Here is a 25039-nt window from a genome sequence, read left to right on the forward strand (position 1 = left end):
CAGGAAAGGTGATGGGACCTTCCCCAAAACACTACAGATTTTTAGGTGTTAAAAGCTAGAGAAATTAAAGAGGCCAGAGGCTGAATGAGATATTGAGCCTTGCTGAGGTATTGTCCTCGTGTCCTAGGACGATACTAGGACCTGACCTCAGGTCCTCTTGCATCCCTCCTTGGGAATCAAAGGACAGAGAAAGAGCTGGCATTCAGGCAAGAGGGCAGTGTCCTTTTGAGAAGGAGGCAAAGCAGGCAAGCAATAATTCAATTTGATTATTCATTCACTTATTTATTCATTCAACAAATAGTTATTTAATGCTACTATTTGCTAAATAAAGGCAAACAGAAGCTAGTGGCTCAAACACAAAAACCTGAGGGGGAATCACAAATCTCAAATCTCTCTGAAAATTCCTATTTTAATATTCAATTTTTATTAGGTGTACATTTGGGAGCTGGAGATCACATTTTTGGAGGCTGAAGTGGAAAAAGAGAAGGCAATGTATGAATTGTCAGATAGATTACTTGCTTAAATTCTGACTCTAAAACTCTGGAAAGCTGATAGGAAACAGGTCCCACCCTCTTACCCTTTATCTTATTAGTGTGGACTCTACTAACTGGGAATTCAAAATAATATAAGCAGACCAACCTGATATTTCCCTTCATACTCTCTCAGAAGGAAGTTTTGATAAACCAATTTTGGTCACCCTTGATCAAGATTAGGCTACTACAGAGCTTAGGTTTGACAGAAATAATGGCTTCATGATTTACCCATCTAGTCTTCCCTGAGACCAAATGCTTACATATGTAAGACAGATGGAAAGGATTAAGGTACGTTTTGATATCTTAGAATGGAATGGAATAGAATGGAACCGGTCTAAGTCACTATGAGAAATAAACCTCTAATCTTAGTATCATGGACACTGTAATACACCAAGAACTAGGTAAATTAGTAAGTAATTAAGTAAATTAGTTGAATAAGAGTAAGGTATTCATATCCAAATCCAATCTCCTCCAGGGAAACTTCCTTGAATTCCCCAAGTGGGATGTATCTCTCCCTCCTGGGAGTTCCTATAGTACTTCATTTGTCTCTTATGTAATCTATTCTTTCTACTTTGCCTCACAGTAAATAGCTCACCTCCCCTATTAGATTGTGGGCTCCACAAAGGCTTGTCCTGTCTAATTCATTTTTATCTCCTACTGTGTGCTGTACATACTTATGCTATTTTTAGCATTTTAAAGTATTTTAGCTACCTCCATTTTGCATATCAATTCTGTATTAACTATGTTGAAATAAATTTCTGGCCGAAGACAGAGCCACTCCTGCCTGGGTGCACGTAAGCAAACTAAAACTTAGATAACATATCCCTGTAAACGCTCTGTTTGACCAGAAACACAGTATATTCACACTGCCATTCCTCCAAAGCTAAGCCACCTCTGGGCCTCCTCACCCCAGACAAATTGACTATGTGGCCCCAGTCAATCAGATGTTTTCTACTTGCCTCTTCCTTGTTCTTTATTCTATAAAAAGCTTTTTGCCTTATGTCCCATTTTGCAGTTCTCCAAAAGGAGACTGTCCACTTCACAAAGTGTGTAAGTTTGTTTGTATTACCTAAATCATCTTCTTTAATAATTTTTTAACAGTTTTTGGTGACAAGGAATGAGATCTGAAGTTGACTGCTACCTGTCTATGGCACAAGTCATACTGGCAAGGCACCTGCTGAACTTTGAGTTTATGGTTTCTCTCATCATTACTGTGAGCTGGGGTAAGTCACTCAGATTTGAGCTCCACTCCCTTGTGTCCATCTCTCTGGTCCAAACAAACTTTATTTAAAAAGTATATAAGTTTATATTGTTTCTGGAAAGGTTTTGGGGTAGTTATATTAGGAGTCCACAATGGGTGGCAGCTGTTAGGGGACTCACAAAGCTTCGAGGCAAGTTCACAGCATAAGCTGCTGGGGGACTTGGGAAAATAAGAGAAGAAATTCTAACTGTTTTGATCATCAAAATAAAAATCTAAGTAGACACAAGTCAGACCATTAAAAGTCATCAGGGTGTCCACCAATATGAAGAGATCTTCTGGGGAAAGGAACACTCAATCTACTGCTAATGCGAATCTCAGAAACTAAACCCACAAAACTGGTGGGCACAGGGCAAGCACTTAAAACCTGTTAGAGCACCCATCACTTAACTCTAAGACTCTTGTGCTAGGAGAAGTTGGTCATGGCAAAGGTTAGATTGACGTTAGGTCACCTGCCAACCTCAAGAAAACTGTGCAACAAGGTATACTGTAAAACACCAAAAAGTACCCAATCCAGCAGCACATCCCTCTTAGGTACTAATTTGGCACCAAGAGACCAAAGATTAGCGAAATAAATGGGATCCTCAAGTTTCAAAGAATTAAGCATGCAACCTTTCAACACACCTGCTTATTTTATGTCTAAGAACTGTGATCCTAGAAGCTGCAGGTATTTACAAAAATGGCAACATCTTACAAAGACAACCTAGAATTACACTGGCCATTATGGGAGGCATTCCAATTAGACAATCATTCATTTAAGAAGTTCACTTAAAAACAAGGGTTCTCAAATCAAACAAACAGAAGGGGATACCTATTTCAAGTGAGAGCCTCCAAAAGACTTCAGAATTCCAAAACAGCTCCACCGAAAGGTTCACTGCAAAAGGCTAATGAAAAATTAAAGACACGAGAAGTACCTAAAGACTAGAAGACTGAAGTAACTCCTACTGCTCCCCTCTATCCTTTATTTGAAAACTTTCTGGTATTCCTGTGTCTGGATGGTCTTTGCACTCTGGAGAGAATATAAGAGGGTAAACAAAAGTCCCCCAAATTAGTGTCCTTAAAACTGCAATGGATCCAAGGCCAGAAACCTAAAACTTTGGGCCTCTCCCATTATATCCTTATAGGGATCCATCATGAAAACAGTGGCCCAGAAATTGATGTCTCATTTGCAATCAATGGGAATGGGAAAAAAGACAGTTTTCAGAGGTCTTGTCAAATTTTCCACACCAATTCAAATGCCCTCCATATCTGCTGCTGAAAGAGAATTCCCATATAGGCCCCTCCCAGAGTTAATGGGACTCTGAGGGATCCTCTGGTAAACTGCCACCAATTATTCCCTTAAGCCTCTAAGGGGAAACTAAAATTAAAGAAAAAACTTGCCAAATTCTAGTAGATACTAGGACTACACTCAACTTTAAACCCCATTTGCTCCTGAGCCTGCAGATAAGACAGATCTTAGGAAAACTGGCAGAAGCCAGCAAACGGCGAGAATTCTTACCATAGTCAGTTCTGGATCTCTGTAGTGCTCAGTCAAGAAAAGAAGGTCAAATTTTACTCTGTCCCCTCCTTTCTAAATGCATACTCTTGTGAATTTGGTTTTGGGGTATCCATTGGTTATTGATCCCTTCTCTCCCAGGGACAGCTATTTCCTTCTTGTCTTGTTGTCTTCAGAACTTGGCTTAGCTTTCTGCCTGCCTTGCACACAGAGGTTATCTGTTATTGTGTATGCAGGCAGGTCAATCGTCAGATTGGAAGCCGAATGAATGGCTGTAAAAAATATGGGTTGCACGCCATTTGTGGCTAGGGTCCTACCAACTGCTGCCAGCTCTTAGGGGGAACTGTCTTTCTTTTGGTTATCTTTGGAAGTGGCTCTGGATCTTGGGAGGGTACTATCTTTTGCACCCTCTCGGGGATGTGTCTTGCATCCAAGGGGTTGTTTAGTACAGCCAGAAATATTTACTGTTTGTCCCAGATGAAACCTGATAAGATATTTGAAAAGATTTTTTAAGTAGTTCTATGGTCAGAAGTTGGCCAAATTGAGGGGCACCTGGGTGGCTTGGTCAAGTGTCTGACTTCAGCTCAGGTCATGATCTCGTGGTGTGGGAGTTTGACTCCCACATCGGGCTCTGTCAGCACAGAGCCTGGAGCACGCTTCAGATTCTGTGTCTCCCTCTCTACCCCTGCCCCTCCCCTGCGCGCGCGCGCGCGCGTTCTCTCTCTCTCTCTCTCTCTCTCTCTCAAAAATGAACATTTAAAAAAAAAAAAAAAAAGAGGCTGGCCAAATTGGAAGCTGATATTTAGAGCCAGATAGAACTTTTTCTTTAGATCTTCTCCCCTAGGCTAAATGAAACTATGTATCCGGAGGGGAAGGAAAACATTCGAAAGAGGAAAACAGCTCTAAATCTAGAACACAGAAATCTTTTGATTTGTAGCTTAGTTGAAGATGTCCCTAATACAAAGTAGCAAAATGATGATAACATAGTTGGATGGGTAGGTCAACACATTAACATCATCTGGGTTACAACCTGCTTCCTTTAAAGATTGAAGAAGGCAACTGTCCTACAAATGAAATCTTTTTAACAACAGAGAAAGTCCACCTATCTTTTTTTTTTTTTAATTTTAAATGTTTTTATTTAATTTTGAGAGCAAGCAAGCAAGTGAGAAAGTGGGGAAGGGGCAGAGAGAAAGGGAGACACAGAATCTGAAGCAGGCTCCAGGCTCAGAGCTGTCAGCACAGAGCCCAATGTGGGGCTCTACCCCATGAACCATGAGATCATGGCCTGAGCTGAAGTGGGATGCTCAACCAACTGAGCCACCCAGGTGCCCCTCTTTTTTTTTTTTTTTTAAACCAATCTTCAAACCTCCCATATTCATCTCAAAAGGCTTGAGTGTACTGTAAAAATTCTGGCCTTAGGAACCAGAAGTCCTTCTTGTAGGAACTTGCATTCTTTTTCTGTGCCTTTGAAATGTATATGTTCTACCTGGTCTTCTCTAGGAGCCAAGGTAATTCTTAACAGAAGAAAAGAAAAGAAAAAAAGAGGAAGGGCTACTTAGAAACTAGGTGGATGAAAAATCTTAAAAGTCTTCTCCATAAATATTAGCAAGCTATCTGTGCAGAAAACCTTAAAACTTATCCCTTCTGCCAGAAACACAATTGGATCCAATTGTTCTTTTATAAACTAGTGAGTTTTGCATTATCATCCCTGTCTCATGGCTAAAATTTTAAAGCAAAACCTGTAAGATCTCTATTTGCGTCTATTTGTATGTTTTGCATGTCTATGGTTATATGTTATGGATGGTTGATATTTTTCTACCTCCAGATAGTACTGCCAAAATTAATTTGTAAAGAAGCTCTACTGGCTTAAAATTTTTTAAGTGTTTATATGAATCAAGTATATATTCTCAGAAATACAGAAACTAACCCAAATGTTTTTCAAGTTCACATAATCCAGGATAATCTCTGGGGAGAAAAACTAATTTAAGTTTGTTGGTTTAACTGAAACAGGCTTGTCTTTAGGACTATTAATATTAAATATAATGCAGACATACAACTTTTATTCTTCCTAAGTTTACTAAAAGTCAAAAGAGCTCATGTTATCTCTGTTGCAGAATCTGTCAGCAAGAAAGACAATTTAAGATGATGGTTAAATGTTTAATGCCTCATTAAAGTGTCATGTAATCTTAACATAATTGTTAAGAACAAGTAAGCTAAACAGATGTAAGCAAAAGTTTATAAATGGACTTTTCAGCAACAATTATGCTCTATAGTATGCCTACTTAAAAACAGTGTCCAAAATATTTTTGGTAACTTGAAACCTTAAAATTATACTGAATTAAGTTAAATTATGGCTATTCATTGAATATGGAGATCATTTCCAAGTAAGATAAATTAATGAAACATCAATTACTGAACACAAGTTTATCTACTTTTGGCTTCCTTTTACACAGTAACTAAAATAATTGGGTTTGTTAGTAAACACATTTTGTGCCACACTGAAATTTTACTAGGAGGAAGCATATACTTCTAGAAATTATGAAATGTTTTTATAAATTTGCTAGTCCATAGTCCATTACTGCTTGCTTCTTTTCACTAGCAATTAAGGGTTCTAAAGGTTAAGAATTTTAATTAATATACACAATGAGAACTACTGAAATATAAGGGTAAAAGAAAAACAATTGTATATTAAAAAATGGTAAGGAAAGTAGAACGTGTTTTTTTAGATAGGGTATGAAGGACATGAATTTTTGTTTTTTGCTTTTTTGGCAAGAGAAAAAAAGTAATTTTGTTGAAAAGTAAAATAACTGTTCCAGAATAAGAAAAAAAAAAAAAAATAGGACAAAATCTGAATGGATATAAAAAAAAAGTCATGGAAAGTGTGTGGAAAGGAATCCTGAGAAAAGAACTTTACATGTGGTTAAGCTGGCTAAGATTGGAATGGATTTATTTAAGTTAAAAAGGTGAGTTTAAAAAAAAAAAGAGTTTTAATATCTTTGATGCACTGATGCAAATTAGATTTTGGTTTTCTCTCTGTTAAAAGAACAAAGTGTTTTCTTAGATTAATAGTCTGCTCTTAATAAAAAAAAAATTGTAAACAAGGGTTTTTCTTTCCTTTTTAAGTAATCTACCTTGTCAGCAAAGATTTTTTGTCTTACCAAAATAATTTACTATGTTTCACACTGTCTTTATCCTGTCTTTGATTACTTAAGAAAACCCAATCTTCTCGATATTAAAAGGGCCAAGTTTTGTTCACAACTGTGTAACCTTATGTAATTATCTTTAATTTTTTCTATTGTCACTTTGCTTAAATAGACAAGTATTATTTCATAATGAACTGTGATCTTATTTATTTTAATGTTCAAACCTTATGACATTTTGAAAACTTTCCAAAATCAAATTCTAAATGGAGTTTTTTTTGTTTTGTTTTGTTTTAACCTCAAAATGACTGTAAGATTTGCCAAAGGCCCTGGAAAATCTAAAGGAACTTGTCTCTTACCTTGTAAAAAAGAGATGTTAAATTAATTGGGTTTATTTGGTATGTTAAATCACACAGGAAACATTTTCAAATGTGGTAATAATAAACCTTCTTAGGTTGTATTTGTATGGTTGCATGCTATTAATATAAGTGTTCTAGATTTTAAATTCCTAAAAATCTGATATGTCCTGGTATAATATTACCAGTCATAATTCCAGTTACCTTAGAATGTTGTATGTCACAGAAATAATCAAATTTCCTGGTCAATTCTAGTATAAAGGATTCTCATCAGATCTTTAATCATGGGCATTTTTAAGTCTTTTGTAATTTAGGGATAGTTATTGTTTTACTCTGACGCTTTTGCAAAGGTGAGATTCATGGAAAGGGCCTTACCAAGTACTCTCAACCACCAACACCACTGCCAAATTACAAGGTATCAAACCTTGGGTGCCTACTTCACAACTGAGGAAAAATCTACCCAACAGCTGGTCCTATGCAAATGCCAGAGACCTCAAAATCCAACTGACTAGGAAATAGCTGACATGGAGTTAGACTGCTTCCTCCCAAGACATCAGATCAAGAATGTTTCTTCCTTCTCTCTTTGATCATCTTTTGCCTAAATCTCACGAGGGTATTTGTGATTCTTTGCCCAACCTTTTCCTTTTCTAAACCTGAAAAGATAATGCCATGTTCACGTATTTCAGGGCACTGCTAAGTGGTAATCCAACCTCCACCCACCTGCTGAATTTGCAAAGATGCTGGTGATCCTGTAGTTCTCTCTGTCCATTACAGTTTGCTCCCTGATTTCCAGTGCCTCAGTTTTTCTGAAACAAGCTCACTGGATAAACATTTCTGGGGAAGTGGAGACACAGTTACACAAAATACATAAACAGGTTAACTGGCTTAAAGAAGTATCTCCACTTTGGGGATCATTTCTTGACTCATTTGATATTAGCTGGTTTGCATTATGGGTACCCTGGCTCATTTGTGCTGTCCAAACCATGGGATTGTTTTGTTGCTAATTATTATTATTACTATATTACATTCATATATTATTATAATAATTATCTCCCTAATATGCTGCATATTCTCCAAAGTTTAAATACATGTGGAGAGCCACTGACCAGCTGACAGATGGTCTCTCTCAGACTGGAATGACAAAAGAGAACAGAAGAACATAACCAGCTCCTAGAATAAAAGCCTGACATCATCTCTTGTGAAAACTACATGGAGAGGTTCTGGAAGATGGCGGCGTAGGAGGACGCGGGGCTCACAGCGCGTCCGGCCGATCACTTAGATTCCACCTACACCTGCCTAAAGAACCCAGAAAACCGCCAGAGGATTAGCAGAAGGGAGTCTCAGGAGTCAAGCGCAGACTAGAGGCCCACGGAAGAGGGTAGGAAGGGCGGCGAGGCGGTGCGCGCTCCACGGACTGGCGGGAGGGAGCCGGGGCGGAGGGGCGGCTCGCCGGCCAAGCAGAGCCCCCGAGTCTGGCTGGCAAAAGCGGAGGGGCCGGACAGACTGTGTTCCGACAGCAAGCGTGACTTAGCGTCTGGGAGGTCATAAGTTAACAGCTCTGCTCGGAAAGCGGGAAGGCTGGAGGACAAAGGGAGGGAGAGCTGCTGAGCCCCCGGACGGCAGAGCTCAGCTTGGCGGGGAACAAAGGCGCCAGCGCCATCTCCCCCGCCCATCCCCCAGCCAAAATCCCAAAGGGAACCAGTTCCTGCCAGGGAACTTGCTCGCTCCGCGCAAACACACAACTCTGTGCTTCTGCGGAGCCAAACCTCCGGCAGCGGATCTGACTCCCTCCCGCTGCCACAGGGCTCCTCCTGAAGTGGATCACCTAAGGAGAAGCGAGCTAAGCCTGCCCCTCCAGCCCCCGTACACCTTGCCTACCCACCCCAGCTAATACGCCAGATCCCCAGCAACACAAGCCTGGCAGTGTGCAAGTAGCCCAGACGGGACACGCCACCCCACAGTGAATCCCGCCCCTAGGAGAGGGGAAGAGAAGGCACACACCAGTCTGACTGTGGCCCCAGCGGTGGGCTGGGGGCAGACATCGGGTCGGACTGCGGCCCCGCCCACTAACTCCAGTTATACACCACAGCACAGGGGAAGTGCACTGCAGGTCCTCACCACGCCAGGGACTCTCCAAAATGACCAAACGGAAGAATTCCCCTCAGAAGAATCTCCAGGAAATAACAACAGCTAATGAACTGATCAAAAAGGATTTAAATAATATAACAGAAAGTGAATTTAGAATAATAGTCATAAAATTAATCGCTGGGCTTGAAAACAGTATACAGGACAGCAGAGAATCTCTTGCCATAAAGATCGAGGGAGTTGAAAAACGCTTTAAACGAAATGCAAAACAAAATGGAAACCACAATGGCTCGACTTGAAGAGGCAGAGGAGAGAATAGGTGAACTAGAAGATAAAGTTATGGAGAAAGAGGAAGCTGAAAGAAAGAGAGATAAAAAAATCCAGGAGTATGAGGGGAAAATTAGAGAACTAAGTGATACACTAAAAAAAAATAATATACGCATAATTGGTATCCCAGAGGAGGAAGAGAGAGGGAAATGTGCTGAAGGGGTACTTGAACAAATTATAGCTGAGAACTTCCCTGAACTGGGGAAGGAAAAAGGCATTGAAATCCAAGAGGCACAGAGAACTCCCTTCAGACGTAACTTGAATCGATCTTCTGCACGACATATCATAGTGAAACTGGCAAAATACAAGGATAAAGAGAAAATTCTGAAAGCAGCAAGGGATAAACGTGCCCTCACATATAAAGGGAGACCTATAAGACTCGTGACTGATCTCTCTTTTGAAACTTGGCAGGCCAGAAAGGCTTGGCACGATATCTACAGTGTGCTAAACAGAAAAAATATGCAGCCGAGAATCCTTTATCCAGCAAGTCTGTCATTTAGAATAGAAGGAGAGATAAAGGTCTTCCCAAACAAACAAAAACTGAAGGAATTTGTCACCACGAAACCAGCCCTACAAGAGATCCTAAGGGGGATCCTGTGAGACAAAGTACCAGAGACATCACTACAAACATAAAACATACAGACATCACAATGACTCTAAACCCATATCTTTCTATAATAACACTGAATGTAAATGGATTAAATGCGCCAACTAAAAGACATAGGGTATCAGAATGGATAAAAAAACAAGACCCATCTATTTGCTGTCTACAAGAGACTCATTTTAGATCTGAGGACACCTTTAGATTGAGAGTGAGGGGATGGAGAACTATTTATCATGCTCCTGGAAGCCAAAAGAAAGCTGGAGTAGCCATACTTATATCAGACAAACTAGACTTTAAATTAAAGGCTGTAACAAGAGATGAAGAAGGGCATTATATAATAATCACAGGGTCTATCCACCAGGAAGAGCTAACTATTATAAATGTCTATGCGCCAAATACCCGAGCCCCCAGATATATAAAACAATTACTCATAAACATAAGCAACCTTATTGATAAGAATGTGGTCATTGCAGGGGACTTTAACACCCCACTTACAGAAATGGATAGATCATCTAGACACACAGTCAATAAAGAAACAAGGGCCCTGAATGATACATTGGATCAGATGGACTTGACAGATATATTTAGAACTCTGCATCCCAAAGCAACAGAATATAGTTTCTTCTCGAGTGCACATGGAACATTCTCCAAGATAGATCATATACTGGGTCACAAAACAGCCCTTCATAAGTTTACAAGAATTGAAATTATACCATGCATACTTTCAGACCACAATGCTATGAAGCTTGAAATCAACCACAGGAAAAAGTCTGGAAAACCTCCAAAAGCATGGAGGTTAAAGAACACCCTACTAACGAATGAGTGGGTCAACCAGGCAATTAGAGAAGAAATTAAAATATATATGGAAACAAACGAAAATGAAAATACAACAATCCAAACGCTTTGGGATGCAGCGAAGGCAGTCCTGAGAGGAAAATACATTGCAATCCAGGCCTATCTCAAGAAACAAGAAAAATCCCAAATACAAAACCTAACAGCACACCTAAAGGAAATAGAAGCAGAACAGCAAAGGCAGCCTAAATCCAGCAGAAGAAGAGAAATAATAAAGATCAGAGCAGAAATAAACAATATAGAATCTAAAAAAACTGTAGAGCAGATCAACGAAACCAAGAGTTGGTTTTTTGAAAAAATAAACAAAATTGACAAACCTCTAGCCAGGCTTCTCAAAAAGAAAAGGGAGATGACCCAAATAGATAAAATCATGAATGAAAATGGAATGATTACAACCAATCCCTCAGAGATACAAACAATTATCAGGGAATACTATGAAAAATTATATGCCAGCAAATTGGACAACCTGGAAGAAATGGACAAATTTCTAAACACCCACACTCTTCCAAAACTCAATCAGGAGGAAATAGAAAGCTTGAACAGACCCATAACCAGCGAAGAAATTGAATCGGTTATCAAAAATCTCCCAACAAATAAGAGTCCAGGACCAGATGGCTTCCCAGGGGAGTTCTACCAGACATTTAAAGCAGAGATAATACCTATCCTTCTCAAGCTATTCCAAGAAATAGAAAGGGAAGGAAAACTTCCAGACTCATTCTATGAAGCCAGTATTACTTTGATTCCTAAACCAGACAGAGACCCAGTAAAAAAAGAGAACTACAGGCCAATATCCCTGATGAATATGGATGCAAAAATTCTTAATAAGATACTAGCAAATCGAATTCAACAGCATATAAAAAGAATTATTCACCATGATCAAGTGGGATTCATTCCTGGGATGCAGGGCTGGTTCAACATTCGCAAATCGATCAACGTGATACATCACATTAACAAAAAAAAAGAGAAGAACCATATGATCCTGTCAATCGATGCAGAAAAGGCCTTTGACAAAATCCAGCACCCTTTCTTAATAAAAACCCTTGAGAAAGTCGGGATAGAAGGAACATACTTAAACATCATAAACGCCATTTATGAAAAGCCCACAGCTAACATCATCCTCAATGGGGAAAAACTGAGAGCTTTTTCCCTGAGATCAGGAACACGACAGGGATGCCCACTGTCACCGCTGTTGTTCAATATAGTGCTGGAAGTTCTAGCATCAGCAATCAGACAACAAAAGGAAATCAAAGGCATCAAAATTGGCAAAGATGAAGTCAAGCTTTCGCTTTTTGCAGATGACATGATATTATACATGGAAAATCCGATAGACTCCACCAAAAGTCTGCTAGAACTGATACATGAATTCAGCAAAGTTGCAGGATACAAAATCAATGTGCAGAAATCAGTTGCATTCTTATACACTAACAATGAAGCAACAGAAAGACAAATGAAGAAACTGATCCCATTCACAATTGCACCAAGAAGCATAAAATACCTAGGAATAAATCTAACCAAAGATGTAAAAGATCTGTATGCTGAAAACTATAGAAAGCTTATGCAGGTAATTGAAGAAGATATAAAGAAATGGAAAGACATTCCCTGCTCATGGATTGGAAGAATAAATATTGTCAAAATGTCAATACTACCCAAAGCTATCTACACATTCAATGCAATCCCAATCAAAATTGCACCAGCATTCTTCTCGAAACTAGAACAAGCAATCCTAAAATTCATATGGAACCACAAAAGGCCCCGAATAGCCAAAGTAATTTTGAAGAAGAAGACCAAAGCAGGAGGCATCACAATCCCAGACTTTAGCCTCTACTACAAAGCTGTCATCATCAAGACAGCATGGTATTGGCATAAAAACAGACACATAGACCAATGGAATAGAATAGAAACCCCAGAACTAGACCCACAAACGTATGGCCAACTCATCTTTGACAAAGCAGGAAAGAACATCCAATGGAAAAAAGACAGTCTCTTTAACAAATGGTGCTGGGAGAACTGGACAGCAACATGCAGAAGGCTGAAACTAGACCACTTTCTCACACCATTCACAAAAATAAACTCAAAATGGATAAAGGACCTGAATGTGAGACAGGAAACCATCAAAACCTTAGAGGAGAAAGCAGGAAAAGACCTCTCTGACCTCAGCCGTAGCAATCTCTTACTCGGCACATCCCCAAAGGCAAGGGAATTAAAAGCAAAAGTGAATTACTGGGACCTTATGAAGATAAAAAGCTTCTGCACAGCAAAGGAAACAACCAACAAAACTAAAAGGCAGCCAACGGAATGGGAAAAGATATTTGCAAATGACACATCGGACAAAGGGCTAGTATCCAAAATCTATAAAGAGCTCATCAAACTCCACACCCGAAAAACAAATAACCCAGTGAAGAAATGGGCAGAAAACATGAATAGACACTTCTCTAAAGAAGACATCCGGATGGCCAACAGGCACATGCAAAGATGCTCAACGTCGCTCCTTATCAGGGAAATACAAATCAAAACCACACTCAGATACCACCTCACGCCAGTCAGAGTGGCCAAAATGAAGAAATCAGGAGACTATAGATGCTGGAGAGGATGTGGAGAAACAGGAACCCTCTTGCACTGTTGGTGGGAATGCAAATTGGTGCAGCCGCTCTGGAAAGCAGTGTGGAGGTTCCTCAGAAAATTAAAAATAGACCTACCCTATGACCCAGCAATAGCACTGCTAGGAATTTATCCAAGGGATACAGGAGTACTGATGCATAGGGGCACCTGTACCCCAATGTTTATAGCGGCACTCTCAACAATAGCCAAATTATGGAAAGAGCCTAAATGTCCATCAACTGATGAATGGATAAAGAAATTGTGGTTTATATACACAATGGAATACTACGTGGCAATGAGAAAAAATGAAATATGGCCTTTTGTAGCAACATGGATGGAACTGGAGAGTGTGATGCTAAGTGAAATAAGCCATACAGAGAAAGACAGATACCATATGGTTTCACTCTTATGTGGATCCTGAGAAACATAACAGAAACCCATGGGGGAGGGGAAGGAAAGAAAAAAAAAAAAAAAAAAAAAAAGAGGTTAGAGTGGGAGAGAGCCAAAGCATAAGAGACTGTTAAAAACTGAGAACAAACTGAGGGTTGAGGGGGGGTGGGAGGGAGGGCAGGGTGGGTGATGGGTATTGAGGAGGGCACCTTTTGGGATGAGCACTGGGTGTTGTATGGAAACCAATTTGACAGTAAATTTCATATATTAAAAAATAAAAAAATAAAAAAATAAAATAAAATTAAAAAAAAAAAAAAAAAAACTACATGGAGACCTGAAGAGGCAATGGTAACTCAGAGTCATGCTAAGACTGATATTTTTGATGAAACCTCTAGAATGGTCAAGAGGATGATCAAATGGAGGACTTTGGAAATAAATTTATAAGCCCAAGATGGAGCTGTTCCTGCCAGGAATGCCACCTGGCAAAGCAAAACTTAGATAACTCGTGCCCTGTAAAAGCTCTACCTGACCAGAAATGTAGTATACGCACACAGCCAATTCTTCAACACCAAGCCAACTGTGGGCCTTCTCAACCTAGACAAGGTTGACTGTGTGGCCCTCGCCAATCAGATGTTTTCTATTTGGCTCTTGTTCTTTATTCCCCTATAACATCCTCTTTTTTTTTTAATTAAAAAAATTTTTTTTGAATGTTTATTTATTTTTGAGAGACAGAGCATGAGCAGGGGTGGGGCAGAGAGAGAGGGAGACAGAATCAGAAGCAGGCTCCAGGCTCTGAGGTGTCAGCATAGAGCCCGATGCGGGGCTCAAACTCATAGACCATGAGATCATGACCGAGCCAAAGACGCTTAACCTACTGAGCCACCCAGGCACCCTGATCTTCATTATTGAAATAGGTCCAGCTAACGTTCACGCTTGCAATTCTTTGATGGTAGTTTTACTCTTTACTCTTGAAATTAATAAAGTTATTTCTTAAAAACACTGAAATTTTTAATTTGTACTTTTTTAGTAATTCAGACAGTTTTCCCCACAATTAGTTGAAATTTGTAAGGTTTCACTAGACTTAAATATTATAGTGGAGTTTTAAAAAAAATTCTTCCTCTTTCACTGATGAATCCTGCCTCATTCCCTCCATTCTTTTAATTGAGGCAAACAATAATAGAAATTTTTTCCCGGATTTTTTTTTTTTTTTTACTAAAATTAAGTAAAGATAATTTTCAAGGGAGACTAGGTTTTATTATTTTAACTTGTGAATAACCGCTAACAGGCTATTGCTCCATACAGCTAAAAACAGACCCAAGATGACTGTAATAACATCTGCTGGTGGTAATAAAACACAGAATTAAGGTATCATTTATTATGTGAATTACCAAAGCAGTACAGTTTCTAAGTGTTTTTTAAAAAATTATATTACCTTCTATGTCAAAACATGTCCTCAGTAATTCACTAATCCAAAATAATGAAACCCTCTGAGAGCTCAGGCACATCCCCCTTTCCTTCCTCTATAGGGTGTTCTGTTATTCTTGTTCAACTCATTTTTAGGCCCATCTTCACACCTCAGCTATTCTAGAACCGACAGGGTTGTTTCCTGTCAGTTAAAGGCTTTGTGAAGAAAGCAAGTATTAAACCTTCATTTGCCAGTCAATGATATCAATAATTTAACAGTGAGAAAGAGATGAAAAGGAAACTGTTTTAAGTGGGAAAAGTCAGAGACGGATCATGACTAGGGAGGAAAGGGGAGAAACGCTATGTAGACCAAAACACACGATGAGAACACATGATGAAGAATTTTGAAACTCTGGGCTTATTTTGCTATTTCTACTGGTATACTATCTGACTATCATCGATAATTAGTTTTTGTTAATGGTATTTAATGATGTTTTCAAGATTTCCAATGCCTTTAACAAAATATCACATCAAGAATGGTCTGATATGGTGGAAATAGTATCTCTTAAATTTTCATGTATATATTAAATGTGAATATCTGGGGATCTTGTTAAAATACATATTGATTCACTAAAAAAGAAATCTTTTGATCAAATAATATCTAGATGAGGAGTCAGCAAACTTTTTCTATGAATGTCCAGATAGTAGACATTTCAAGCTTTAAGGTCTCTAACTACTTAACTTAGTAGGTGGAGGAGAAAAGCAGTCAGATCATCTGTAAACAAATGGGTGTGGCTGTGTTCCAATAAAACTATTTACAAACATAGGCTGTAGGTCAGATTTAGCCCTTGGACCACAGATTGCTGATTCCTGATCTAGACCAGTATCTAGATACCTCTTTATCAATCCCTCAGTATCATATTAGTATTTTCTATTTGATTATCTCTCCCAATACAGGTTTGAATTAGATTTCTGGACAAAAAAATACTTGGACAATAAATACTGCTTCCTCTTGAGAAATTATTTTGAAACACATGTTAAAATACTAATGACCTATAATATCATCAAGTCAATCTTTCTTCTCAGGGATAGTCACCAATGCACCTCCTATATGCCCCATTACATAAAGCTTTTAATTGAAATGTTTTGAATTGGTAAATTTTTGCTGTCAAAAGTTAAAAAAAAAATAAGAGCGTAATTTAACATTTTTTACTCTTAAAAAAAAAAGTTTTATTCTTTAAAAAAATACCGTGGGACTCCTCTACTTAAAAGCCTTCTTGGGGCATTGGGTGGCTCAATCAGTTAGGCAAGTAACTCTTGATTTTGGCCCAGGTCACGATCATGGTTCGTGAGACTGAGACCCATGTCTAAATATCCACTGCACTCTCAGCGGGGAGCCTGCTTGGAATTCTCTCTCCCCCTCTCTCTGCCCCTCCCCTGCTTGTGCTCTCTCACAAAACAAATAAACATTTAAAAAAAAGCCTTCTTGGAGTGGCTCTGGGTGGCTCACTCAGTTGAGCATCCGACTTCAGCTCAGGTCATGATCTCACACTCCGTGAGTTCGAGCCCCACGTCGGGCTCTGTGCTGACAGCTCAGAGCCTGGAGCCTGCTTCAGATTCTGTGTCTCCCCCTCTCTCTGCCCCTCCCCTGCTCATGCTCTGTCTCAAAAATAAATTAAAAAAAAAAAAACATTAAAAAAAAACATAACAAAAACAAAAGCCTTCTTTAGTTCCCCACTCTAAGAGTTTAGCATAGCACATAGGTCATTCATAAGTTGGCCCCAACCTACCTCACTGATTTTATTTCCTATTACTGTTTGTTCATGCTCTTCAAGAATAAAAAACATGACAAATAACACTGTAAAAACTTACAGGAGATAAAACACTAACTTCAGGGTAGTGGTTATTTCTGGAACGGGATGTGGAAACTAGGGAGGGGACCTCTAGGATTTCAACTATATCTGGGATGATTTTTGTTTTAAACAATGATGATGATAATAATGCAAATATTAATAAACAAAGATCTGAAGCAAATATGATAAAATGTTAAGATTTGACAAAATAAGTGATAATAAGGAGTGTTTTTTCTATCATTCACTATACTTTTCTATTTGTTTAAAATAGGCATTGACAGGGGCGCCTGGGTGGCTCGGTTGAGCGTCCGACTTCGGCTCAGAGTGTGATCTAGCGGCTCCTGGGTTTGAGCCCTGCATCAGGCTCTGTGCTGACAGCTCAAAGCCTGGAACCTGCTTTGGATTCTGTGCCTCCCTCTCTCTCTGCCCCTCCCCTGCTCTCGCTTTCTCTCTCTCCCTCTCAAAAATAAACATTAAATTAAAATAAATAAAATGAAATAAAATAAAATAAAATAAAATAAAATAAAATAAAATAAAATAGGCATTGACAACATACACTCTTGTGGGCCAAATCTGGCCCACTCCCTGTCTTTTAAGGCTTAGGGCTAAGAACAGTTTTACATTATTAAAGGGTTGTTTAAAAAAAACAAAGAAGTCTAAGTGACAGAAGCCTTGTGACCTACAAAGCCTTAGATATTTACATCTGACCCTTTGTAGAAAATATTTACCAACCCTGGTTTAAAATAATTCATAAGAGCCACCTGGGTGGCTCAGTTGGTTGAGCATCCGACTCTTGATTTCAGCTGGGATCATGATCCTGAGTTTGAACCCTGCATCAGGCTCTGTGCTGAGCATGGAGCCTGCTTAGGATTCTCTCTAAAATAATAATAACAACAACAATAGTAATAATAATTATTATAATTAAAATACTAGTCATTTCATTTTAATTGAAACGTGCAAATTATTATTATTATTCATAGGAAGCAAAGAAAGATTTAAAAAAAAGAGAACAAGTAGGAAGGCATCTGAGTCAAGGAAGAATGGTTTTATTTTCTTGCGTTAAGTATCTTCAGGAGTTAAACATTTTATATCACCTTTCTCTTTAAATTAGCTTTTTATGAATTACTTTTTCAACTTTTATCAAGAAATTTCATCAAATTTTATTCTGTCTTATGGTAATGGGACTTATTTAAAAGAGTGATGGGAGACTCTTAATAAGATTTGATCTTAGTCCATACTTGTTCAAAAATTGGAAAGCTCATTTAGAGCCCAGTGTGGGATTTTTAGTTAGGTGTGCTTAGATTGGGAGGGTCAGAGGGGACCTGCTCATGAGCTGTCAGCCAGGAACATAGGAGAGGTATTACATGGGACTTATTCTTGGCCTCAGGTTCACATTTTCTACTTTCTTTTCAGATAATTTTTTCTTTTCTCACAGAAGATAATGGGGGAGAAGGGTTAAATAAAATTCAAAACACTGTATTAAGGTAAGTTTCTGGTTATAATGGTTGTGAGATGTTGGAATAGGTCAGTGGAGAAGGTGAATTATTATTATTATTTTTTTTTAATGAGCAGACAGGTTACTGAGAGGGAAACAGTGAGATAATATATCTAAATATCTTAGCATGCCTTAGCTTACAAGAACTGTTAGCTCTTATATTATTACCATTTTGAGATTTCTATATAGGTATTCTCTTTTCTTTATAAAATATTAAGCAAATCACTATTGCCTATGTACATTGAAAGCATTTTCCTCTTATTTTTGTAACTAATTTCCAGTTTCTCCTCCCAGCATAGACCAACTTCACTAAAGATATTACCAGTTGTAAATCAATGAATGAGGAGACTCACAGATTTCACAGAAATGCTCAGTGAATGAGAATATCTAGACCCAAATCATCATTTCATAACCTTAAGTATGTACATATAGCTTTAAATTTTAGTGTCGCTGATAACTACAAATGTGCATAGCACAGCCACAAAATAAATACAATGTAAAAATTATTCATCTGATCACAATATTTTTTCCTACTTAAATGAAAATATTAATGAGAATGTTAAAATTAACATTAACTTTTTAACTTGGTCATATATATGCCACCTCTAATATCCAATTATTCTTTTTTAAATTTACTATAAAGACACACAAAATGGCATAAAAATAATATAAAAAAGTACTAATGATCCACCACCAGATTATGAAATTACTAACACTACTGAGGTCCCCTGGACATCCTTCCTCAGTTCCATCTCTCTTCTTTCCCCAGAGATTAATTTAATCATTGTTCTGAACATTGTATTTGGTGTGTCCAAGTATTTCTTCATAGTTTTTGTACAATGACATAACCTCTAAATAATTCACATCATTATTTTACAATTTATTTTGTTAATTTGGATATATGTGCCATATGTCATACATTCACGTGGTAGAGACAATGCTCACTAGGTATATTCTATATGCTTCCCTGTGTTTCTTAGCTTTTGGGCTGAAATCACTGGACTGTGAGTGGATGGGAAGTGTGTCACATGTGGGAATAAGGCAGTAAAAAGCAACATCTCTTTCTTCCCCATCCTCTGTGAACTTATAAGTCATGTATTCCAGATGGGACAATGGGGCAGCTATAGGAACACAGAGCATCTATCACCCTGGGTCCCTGAGTGAGGTGGAGCAGAACCTACTGCCAACCCATGTTAGACATAGAAAATGAACAAGAAATAACTGTTGTGCTAAGACATACACACATACACCCAAGGGGGAAGATAACTGCCTTTCAGGAATTATTAAAGCTATACTACCAGTAGCAGGGTAGATTCAAAGCCTTTTGAAAACACTACTATCCTGTGACCCTAGAATGGTATTTATTCCCACTTGCATGAAGAAGCAAATCTCATACACTCTAGTCTTTACCTTCTTTGAAGACCCTATTTTACTAACAACATTTTCAGACAAGGGCCTACATGTTCATGAACTGTTTCCGGTATGTCAGTTTCATTTTCTCAACTAGATGTTAAAGTCTTTAAGGAATCATGTCCTCCCTTTTTTTGGTACCCCACACTGCACTTTATAGTCTACACATGCATATATTGATGCATGGCTGACTGGAAGTATAAGGATTAATATTAAATGCCTAATTTGTGTAAGGCACCTTGCTTGTATTTCACCTAAGTTATCTTGATCCTTATTATTTCCATTACACAGATGAGGATATTAAGGCTAAGTAACTTTCCTTTGGTCACAGAGCTAGAGAGATGAAAGGTGTGAGGAGGGCAATTGAAATGTCTGCCTAACTCTAAAGCCTTGCTTTTTAGTTCTTTTTTTAATGAACTGAATGAGACCATGCCTAGCGTAAGGCAGGAACTTTAGTAGAATATGAAATGGTTAACACAAATAGTATTTATTCACAAGTTCTGCACACATTAAAACATTTCCATGGATACTTGTCAGGACTCCAGATTGTTGGATCTTACCTTGATCACCTCTGGGGTCTGCTGAATCAAAACCACTGAAGTACTTTCTTTAGCTTTATCACCAACAGGACTTCTACAGACTGATAAATTGGCCTGGGAGGAAGTGGTCAAGGTTTCCTGTAGAATCTGCATCATTTCCTTTTCTTGTGATAGGCTACCTCTGCCCGATTTGCATTCAACTAGTTCTTGAGCAAAGTCTTCAATGCTTTCTAGAATTCGTAGTAAGAGGACTCGATCCTCCTCCTCTATTTTGTGTCCATTGGTTTCAATAATCCTTGTTAGACAGGAAGGCGAGACTTTCTCGGTGGCTGCAGAGACTTTAGATTTAGGTTCAAGATCTATAGGAAGCTGACTAGTTAATGGACTAGGACTACTTAGAGAGTTAGAGCTTTTACCTTTGGCAAGTGGCTCTCTTAGAGAGGTCTCCATTTTCTGTGAAAATGATTCCAAATCCATTAACAATTTATCTATCTCCTCCTGGCTGTTAAGATTCATAAAATCTCTGTGGCCTCCCTCTTCAACTTTAGGAACTTTTGATTTAAAATCCTCCTCAGGTAGATTAACAACTGGCTTCTCAAATATCTTACCACTTTCATTTTGCACAGAGGCAGGACATTTTTTAAGATGAGTAACACGGTTTGAAAATTCTGCTTTATCTTCATTTAACAATTGACCAGGTCCATTCTCTGCCCTTTGTCCTTTATCTGATGCTTTCTTTCCATCAGACTCTTCTTCAATATAAAGGGTTTCCATTAGGTCACTAGAAGAAACATTTTCTAAAGGGTTCATGGTTAATGACTGTGATTGAAGCTGGGTATCTTTTAGGGTTCTGGGATCATTTACTTCAGAGTTATATAAGGGATTTGTAGAGTTATTTGGAATGGAACTTACAGCGTCTGTTTTCCTAGAACTGTGTTTGTCATCTTGCAGTTCTATAGTTTGAAACTGTCCAGAGTCAGGGGCTGAGAGCTGGACAACATCTTCATATTTAGGGGGTTGTTCAGTGCCAAATACTGGGGAAAAGGGAGTCAGTTGTAAACTGGGCATATTACTGACAAGTTCTGTTAAATCTATAGCATCATTATTCCCAGGCTGCATGAATTCAAATGGTAGCTTTTTCAGATAGGATGCTAACCTGGTCATTACATTCATATAGACAGTTTCAGAGTTAGAAATTGCATCATTACCATTTCCTTCATTGATGCTACTCCCTGACTTTTTCTTTATGCATTGTTTTATGATATCTGTGCATTTTTTCAAATCCTCAGAGCATTTCAGCAAGATGTCCAAGCACATCTTTATGTCTGTTCCAGAAGAAAAATTATCTATTTTATGTTTTTCCAAAATCTGAGTAACCAGGTCTTCTTCAGAGAAGTTGTGAAGAAGCACTGATGTCAAGTTTGCATCAAGTGAGTTTCTATGGGACAAAGATTTTTCCTCAACTGAGGAACTCCGGAGTAAACCAAAGGATGGGGAGTTCCCATCATTGTTATAATGGCCACAGAGCAAGTCAAAATCAACTGACCTCCTATTAAATGAGTCAGACTTAACTTTTCTTCCCTTTTTGTAAGCTGCATGGTTAGAGTTTTTGAGCTTTTCAAAGGAAAATTCTTTTATTTTCCCGCTAGCAAAACTGATTGCTTCTCCTGCAATGTCTTTTAAGTTACAGGTGTTCTGAAATGTAGATCCTTTCTTGACCCTGGGTATGCCTGTTAGGGCCTGCTGGTGATAGTCACCCTCAGCTGAGGAAAACCCATTTTCGTGGGGTAGAAACATAGAGTTCAGATCTGCATCTTTGAACTGAGACACAGGGATGTGCAAGAGGTCTGCACAAACACTATGATGTACCACAATGCAATCAACTCCATGTGTAAAGGTGTGGCAGGTTCCAGTGCAATAATGTATAGCTTGCTCAAAACGTCGGTCTATCACCACACTGCTGTAGTGGTTCACAGTACTGACTACAAGTCTGTAAGTTGCTGCCATAATATCGAATCCACTCAGTGATGGGAGTTGGAATCTTCTAGAACTTATTTTAAGTAAATCCTCTTAACTTACACTCAGGTGAAAATATACTTGATGACAATGTTCAGTGGTTTCTTGCAAATAAAATGACCTTTCCCACAAAGAAAAAAACATCTAAATTTGAGGTTTGGTAACTGTCAGGATACAGTAGCTACTGCACATATGTGCTTGTATTATTAGCAAGTCTAATAATTTAATAATTGTGTTCTTTAGTTTTATTTAGTAATCTCATAATACTGTAAGTTTATAAAATCGTCTTTTAGTTCTTCAGCAGTTCTATGATGCAGAAACTTATTGTCATAAATTTACTGTCATAAATCTTAGTTGGAAGTACAGAAGTATTGTGATAACTCAGTCCTCCAAAGATTTAAATGATCCATTTTTTTTTTGTGAGTGACAAACCTAAAAAAAAAGAAAAGAATTTTAAAAATACGATTTCTTAATACTGAGAGTTCTTTTATTTCCTCTTTTGCCCCCCCACTGCAGTTAATCACCAAGCCTTATTCTTTGCCATATCACTGCTTATCTTTGATTCATGTCTTTGTTTCATCACACCCTGTACTCCTTACTATAAGAGTATTACTACCTCAACTCTGCCTTGTTACAACTGCCTTCCAGTTGATATTTCTTACCCTACCCTCCTTGCCACCTTACACAACACCAAAAAGCTTAGATTTAGATGGCTTTTTTATCCCTCACCGTTCAAGAATTCACACTCCTGATCTCCATCATGCATCCTACACATCCTAAATAAGTCTTGACTTATTTTCAAGACTTTCAACATCTGTTCCCATCCACCTATAACTTTATTTTCTGCTATGGCCCTGAACCAACCTTTTGCTTCCATCAACCTAATCTTCTCAAAGACTGCCAACACACAGTGCTTGTCCTTGATTCTATAACTTCCTCTATACTTGGAAATTATTCTTTCATCATCTTCCCTTTTCTTACCACCTAAGAAAGAAACAGCCTTCATTACTGCTCTTGATCCTATCCTCTCAGACCCTGCCACATGCAGATCTCTTATTACCAAATGGACAGAGTTTACTTAATCATCCTGACTAAAAAAAAAAAAAAAAAAAAAAAAAAAGGCTTTTAAACCATGCTGTGGATACTTTCTAAAAAGGTTCAATTTACTTGTTCAATAAATACTGAGTGCCTAGGGTGCCTGGGTGGCTCAGTGGGTTGAGTGACTGACTTCAGCTCAGGTCACGATCTCACGGTTGGTGAGTTCAAGCCCTGTGTTGGGCTGTGCGTTGACAGCATGGAGCCTGCTTCAGATTCTCTCTCTCTCTCTCTCTCTCTCTCTCTCTCTCTCTCTCTCTCTCGGGCTGTGCGTTGACAACATGGAGCCTGCTTCAGATTTTCTCTCTCTCTCTCTCTCTCGGGCTGTGCGTTGACAGCATGGAGCCTGCTTCAGATTCATTCATTCATTCATTCATTCTCTCTCTCTCTCTCTCTCTCTCTCTCCCTGCCGCTTCCCTGCTCATTTTCTCTCTCAAAAATAAACAACATAAAAATAAATATATACATACATACTGAGTGCCTACTATATGCCAGGCACTTGTTAAGTGCTAGGGATACAGCAGTGAATAAAATAAAGTCCCTATTCTTATGGAGTTAATAATCTAGTTGGAAAAAGAAAAACAACATGTATGTAAACATGTAACTTAAACATGGTGACATGTGCTATGGAGAAAAATGAAGCAGGACAGGGGTTCAGAAAGAATGAGAAGGGTTATAATGCGCAGTCAGGGAAGACCTCACTGACATCTGAACCAAGACCTGAAAGAAAAGAGAGAACACACTGAGGAGGCATTTTGGGCTAAATCATCTCAGACAGAGTTAACTATAGGTGCAAAGGCCCTGAGGTGAGAGTATGCTTGATTTACTAAAAGAATGACAAGGAGGCTAAAGTGACTTGGACGGAGAATGCAAGTGAGGTAGTGTGGAAAGTAAGGTCAGAAAGGAAAGGTGGGAGTCTAAATCATGCAGAATATGTAGATTCTTATGATGAATTTGGCTTTATCCTGAGCAAGCTGGGAAACAACTGATGGCTACTGAGCAGAGGAATTACATGATCAGACTTACATTTTAAATTGGTAATTTTGGCTGCTATATTCAGAAGAAACTGTGAAGGAGCAAGACAAACAGCAGAGAAACAAATTAGAGGCTACTGCAATAAACTGGGCAAGAAGGCTTGGGGGCTTGGAGCAGGAGAGTAATAATGGAGAAGTTTAGATGCTGTATCTATATCAAAGGTAGAGCCAAATAGGATTTGCAAAGGATGGATGTGCAGTATTACTAAACCAAGAATAATGCAGTGAAGCAATGATAGTAAGGAGATGATGATGGAAATGAAGGACAGCATCAATTTCACTACATCATCAAAAGCAGTGGCATTTTAACAATGACAATCTTTATCCACTTAATGAGAAAAAGAACTTCAATTTCATTTTTATTTCTTCAATCCTAGAAAACTCTTTTTTGCTTATTACATTTCTTCTTTGGTAAATTGTCTCTTCCTATCTTTTGGTCATTTAGGTATTAGAGACTTAGTGAATACACATACAATTAACTTATGAAGAACCTTTTATTTTGTTGAATTCTTATGCTAGAGTACATTTCCTGGCTCTCTGGATTCAATGATTACT

At 38.4% G+C, this 25039-nt stretch overlaps 1 protein-coding gene across 2 annotated transcripts in view; it reads right to left on the minus strand.

Annotated features, from left to right (window-relative positions):
- PPP2R3A (protein phosphatase 2 regulatory subunit B''alpha) overlaps positions 1-25039 on the minus strand; it is a 217867-nt gene that overhangs the window by 149420 nt on the left and 43408 nt on the right. For both annotated transcript variants that reach the window (XM_042956215.1, XM_042956216.1), the window contains exon 3: positions 20361-22787. In XM_042956215.1, coding sequence (XP_042812149.1) covers positions 20361-22346 — 1986 coding nt within the window. In that variant the 5' untranslated portion in view covers positions 22347-22787. The remainder of the gene's footprint in view (positions 1-20360; positions 22788-25039) is intronic.

The sequence above is a fragment of the Panthera tigris genome, chromosome C2 (genome assembly GCF_018350195.1).
Source record: "Panthera tigris isolate Pti1 chromosome C2, P.tigris_Pti1_mat1.1, whole genome shotgun sequence".
Classification (NCBI taxonomy): Eukaryota; Metazoa; Chordata; class Mammalia; order Carnivora; family Felidae; genus Panthera; species Panthera tigris.